The sequence below is a fragment of the Myotis brandtii genome, unplaced genomic scaffold (genome assembly GCF_000412655.1).
Source record: "Myotis brandtii unplaced genomic scaffold, ASM41265v1 scaffold589, whole genome shotgun sequence".
NCBI classification, from domain to species: Eukaryota; Metazoa; Chordata; class Mammalia; order Chiroptera; family Vespertilionidae; genus Myotis; species Myotis brandtii.
In genome coordinates, this window is record NW_005370220.1 from 934,635 (window position 1) to 939,774 (window position 5,140).

General features: G+C 51.2%; 1 protein-coding gene across 3 annotated transcripts in view; it reads right to left on the reverse strand.

The window, feature by feature from the left end:
* The window catches only part of GSN (gelsolin), a 39,393-nt gene that overhangs the window by 17,212 nt on the left and 17,041 nt on the right, over positions 1–5,140 (reverse strand). The window contains exons 1-3 of one of the 3 annotated variants that reach the window (XM_005879196.1): positions 5,109–5,134; positions 3,445–3,649; positions 2,833–2,987 (exon numbers count right to left, since the gene is read on the reverse strand). In XM_005879196.1, coding sequence (XP_005879258.1) covers positions 2,833–2,987; positions 3,445–3,640 — 351 coding nt within the window. In that variant the 5' untranslated portion in view covers positions 3,641–3,649; positions 5,109–5,134. Of the gene's footprint in view, positions 1–2,832; positions 2,988–3,444; positions 3,650–4,988; positions 5,053–5,108; positions 5,135–5,140 lie in introns of those variants that run through there. The other 2 variants (XM_005879195.2, XM_005879197.2) reach the window with 2 other exon arrangements.

Here is a 5,140-nt window from a genome sequence, read left to right on the forward strand (position 1 = left end):
AGAAGACAGTGGATCTACAAACACAGGGCAGGAATATTTTGAAATTTTTACTATTTGTACTATAATTTTTAGTATTAATTACTGCTTTGTATGAGCTAACCATTAGGTGGGTAGCAACTGGTACCAAATTATTTGAACAAAATGTAATAGGATAAATTGTTTTTAAAGCCATTTTCCAAATTAAAGTAATGATACATATATCATATATAGAGATAATTCTTCATCTATATGAATATACATATATAACTCCAAGAGTAGGATCATAGGGGACTTTTACTTTGAAAACCTATATTTCTATAATGTTTGACATTTTACAATAAGCTTGCATCATTCTTATAGACAAATGAAGGACAAAACCTATAAAGATTTACATTTTTTAAAATGTTAAACTGTTTATAAAACAAAGAAAAATGTGGTGATTGGGGTTGCCCCCTCCACCCATTAGGCGCTGAGTTCCTTATCTGAGAAATGGGAAGGAGGATGGAAAGGCTTCAAGTGATTCTGTTTCCCATTGTGCTCCTTGGGGCCAGGGGCTTCTGGGATCAGCAGGCCCAGATTCTGTTTGAACAAAGGGTTTCAAATAACCCAGCCCCAAGGGGTCTCTAGGGTTCTGTCTGAGAGTCAAGGATAAAAAGGAGGAGGAGGAAAAGAAGAGGAGAAAAAAAAAGGAGAAAGAGGAGGGATCACCAGATTCTGAAAAGTGCAGTGACTTTTAAAAGGATTTGGGGGTTGCAGAACAAGATGAGCTAGCCAGGCCCTGTGACAGCCCTTTCTAGTAGTCGCTCCTGTCCCCTCCCTGCCCCTTCTCACACACCCAGGGACAGAACTGGCACTGAGGTGCAGGCTTTCACAGGAACAAGTCTTGCATAACAAGCTCTGCTCCTTGGGATCTATAATTGATGAGGGCTCCAGGCCAAGAACCTTGGGCTGGGCCTGCCAAGCGCGGGGCAGCAGGAGGGCTTGCAGAAGGTGGAAAACAGGACCGGCCTGGGACCTCACATTTGCACCAGGAGCCAGGGCCTTTCAGGATTGAAGTCCTAAATCTGGGCCTGGGTTGGGAACCCATTCCTCAGAGTATGACCCAAGAACATCTGGAAAAAAACCCAGAGGGTGGGGGAGGCTTGCTAGCATGCCAATTCCTAGGACTCATCTGAGCCAAGATCGTAGACAGGAGGTCTTGAAATGTCCACTCTGAACCAGCTCTGTGCTAGCCCTTCACATCTAGGTTTGAATCCCAGCTCCATCACTTATTAGCTATACAAGCTGCTTGACTTGTCACACAGCAGCATCAATAAGCAGACACTGACTGTTGTTACATAACAGATAAATGTTTGCTGAATAAATGCCAAATAGGGAACGTGTGAGAGCACACACCCAGCGGCATACAACTGTACAATTGGCCCAAAGCCTCGCAGTTAGAGGGGTGGCCTTGGGACTGGAACCTTAATCTCTCTGGCCAAATGCTCTTTCCACTTCCTGTTCCAGGAGCTGCAAAAAGGCCAGGTACTTCTCCAGGTCAGTGGTCTGGGTCCTAACTTTCTCACCTCTCCTTCTTCAAGGTACCCTGGCCCCAGAATGGGGTGCAGGAAGAAGGTAGAGCTGGACAGCTCAGCAGGAGGAGCTGTGGGCACAGATGAACTGGCAGACAGGGGGTGCTAGTAAGTTCCAGGGAATCCAACCCAACTCCATCCAGCCTAGGGCTGAGGCCTTGTTCACCAGACACACCCTGCCCTTTGCTATCTCAGTCTCCCTAGCACTTTCCCATTATTCAATTCCCTGTGCCCCATCTGGGCAGACAGGGTCATCACCCTGTTGACACAGAGGACCCTGAGGCCCAGAACAGGACAATGACTTCTATAAAGTCACACAACATATCAGCAACAAAGACTTGGCTGGAGAGGCAGGCTGTGTAGTGAAAAGAAGGCCGGAAGTCAGGGGATCTGGGTTCTGGTCCCAGCTCTGGGACTGACTTGCTGTGTGACCCTGGGCCAGTTGCTTAATCATTCTGTGCCACAGTTTCCCCTCCATCCCTGAAAATAAGAGCTTTGGACTCTGACATTAAGGCCCATCTGGCTATCAAAGCTTATGACCCCTTCCCTATCCTGACCAAAGAGAACCCCTGCTTTGCAAAACTCCAGCTTTTTCTGAGCCCTTCCAAGATGCCCAGGCCCATACAAGGCATTTCCCAGCTACACCTTCACCAAATCTTCTCCCCAGGCCTGAAGGGCAGGTGTAACTGGCTCTCATGTAACTAAAGAGGAAAGGGAGGCTCAGGAGGCCAACTGGCTTGCCAGGAGTCACACAGCATATTAGGACACAGCCTCTCAAGGCTTGCTCCTAGCTTGGTTTTGCTCAGCCCCACCTGGCTGGGGGCTGGAGGAAAGATCTGTGTTGGCTCAGACTCTTCAGAGTTCAAGTTCAAGGGGGATTCTAATGAACAGAAAGAGGAATGTGATCAAGGATGTCCTTTCAAATACCTAACATGGGACCCTCTGTTGACAGGGCGTAAGAACTAAGGGATGCAGAAATAGGACACGGCACAAGGCCAGGACAAGCGCGAGGCTGGGTTTCCACCCATGGCCGATAACTCTGTGAAGTGATGGTGAATGTTCTTCTCTCCATTTTAAGATAAGGAACCAGAGGCTAAGAGAGGGAGTGTGACTCGTCCAAGGTCACACAGCTAGGAAGGGACCAGGACTCAAACCCAGGGCTGGCCAGCTCCAAAGGCTGAGCTCTGACCTATCTGCCCACATCACCCCACAAGGCTGAAAGGAGAGTGAGTCTGAATGAGCCCTGCCATTGGCATACTTATCCCTGTCGCTCGGGACCCACCTTGTATTTGAGGCCGGACTTGAAGTAGCTGAGGAAGGTGGCCGACTCAAAGCCTTGGACCTCGCGGTGCTGCACAGCCCGACCATTCAGATAGTCATCCAGCTGCACAGTGAAGATGGCGGCCGCCCCACTCTCGTCCTGGCTGCACTCATTGCCTAGGGGATGTCAGAGCAGCATAAGCCTGGCTTCCAGAGCCCCCAGCACTGCACTGGCCTGGCTATAAAAGCTGGCCAATCCTTCGCCTTCTGTGAACCTCAGTTAATCCATCTATATAATGGGGGAGGTGGGGGCCGGACTCCATGGTCTCTAAGAGTCCTCCCAGCTCCAACACATCCCCTACACTCACCTCTTAGCCATTCCCCTGCACTCACTCAAGCCTGCTGAGCATGAAGTCAGGCCTGGGAGCATCAATTCAATAGGAAACTGAAGCTCAGTGAGGGAGCAGGACTTACAGAGTCACACAGCAGAGCTGTGACGGGGACTTCAGGTTCCCAACTCAGAAGGGTACACTGGGACCTGGCTGGAGCTGGGCCAGGGGGGCTGTAGAGGGGGTCCAGGGTCCCCAAGTCACCCCAGTTCTGAGTGCTTGATGGGGGTGGGGTCTGGCCTCACCCAGCCAGTAGTGGAGGTCATACTGCAGGTTTCCGTTCCTCAGCTGCACCGTCTTCAGGATGACATAGGCGTCGCCCGTGAAGAAGTCTCCGTAAAGGTTGGGGGGCACGGGTACCAGGTCAAACTTCTCCACACGCCAGATCTGCAGGCCAGGCTCTTTCCCTGCCTTGAGGAACTCTGGGTGTTCTGCGGCCATGCTGCCAGACTGGAAGAGAAGGGCAGAACCTGAGCAGGAGCAGAGGCCCTGACGGGGAGAGAGACCCCGAGACCCTGGGGCACGAGGGAGGGTGGTTTCTAGCACCAAGAGCATCTCACTTGAGCCTCTAACTCTGCCCACCCCCGAGGCACGTCCAACCCCTTCTGCGACCCCTGTCTCGATGAGTGAGCAAACAGGCGGAGTTTAGGCTCCTTGGTCAGTATTGTCTCTCCCACTCAGCTCGGTGATGGGGGGACAAAGGGCTCTACCTCTTTTCTTCCCTTCTTAGTGCCAATTGGTTGGGACAGCTGAGGCATAGAGAGGTGAAGTGACTCTGCCAAGGACCCCCAGCTAGGAAATGATGTAGCAGAAATTACCCCCAGCTCTAAGAGCATGGACTCTGGGACCATTTCCTTCAGATGGAAATGGTAAACCTGGAGGTCCCCAGGAACTCAATGTGTTCCCTTCCAGCATGCTCAGTGGCTCTTAAAACTAGAAGGGTCCTAAAAGAGATCATCATCCAACCCAATTCTGCAGATAGGGAAACTGAGGCCCAAAGAGGGGAAGCGACTGGCCCAACGTCAGTCTGCCTGCTTTTGCTCTTTGGAAGTGGGACTATTTTCCATGCCCCATTCATGTCCCCATCACACCCCCAAGAGGGGTCTAAATGATTTAGTCCAAGTGGTCTCCTGTGCTGTCTGCCTCCTCCCTCCTGCCCCCCAGGACCCCACCCCAATTTCCATTTCTTGTAAAAGGCAGAGAGGATGCAGCCAGGGCCTACGGGAACCTGTTGGAGACAAGGTGGTTAGGACGGGGGAAAGGCCGTCAGACATGCAGGAGGGCTAGAGATGGAGCAGAGTGGGACTGTTAGCCTGGGGCCAAAGGTCAGAAGTCAGCACGTACAGGTCACCTGGCCGGAGGACATATCTGATGGGAGAAGTCAGAGAAACCAGACAGAGAGAACTCAGGCAGAGGATGGAGAAACACAAAAGGGAAACAGGAGAGAGGAGAAACCAGACAAGGCAGAGGAGATATCAGAGAGCAGAGAAGAAATAATCATATTGATGATAAGCAGACAGCGGCGAGATCATACAAGAAAGGAGAAAATGCTAGAGAGGGAGGGAAATCAGATGAAAAAGAGGAATCTGAAATGGAAGAAATTAGAAGAGGGAAGGAGACACTAGACAAGGAAAGGAAGAAACCAGGCGGCAGGATGGGTACGAAATCAGAAGGTGGCGATGGGAAAATCGGGCCAAGGTGAGGTTAGCCTCTAGGGAGGGAAACAGCCAGGTCAGCACGGCTCCCACCCCCATCCACAGAAGCCCGGGAAGCAGCAAGAGATACTTACAAAACAACAAAACAGTTTGTTCATTCTAGACCTGAATTACTCCCCTTTTCCTAGCGCTGTATCTGAAAGAACTGACAATAGAGAGTTACTCCGGGAGCCCCAGAGCCCCTGGGCACTCACCCGCCCCTGGGTCGCGGGTGCCTGGGTCGCCC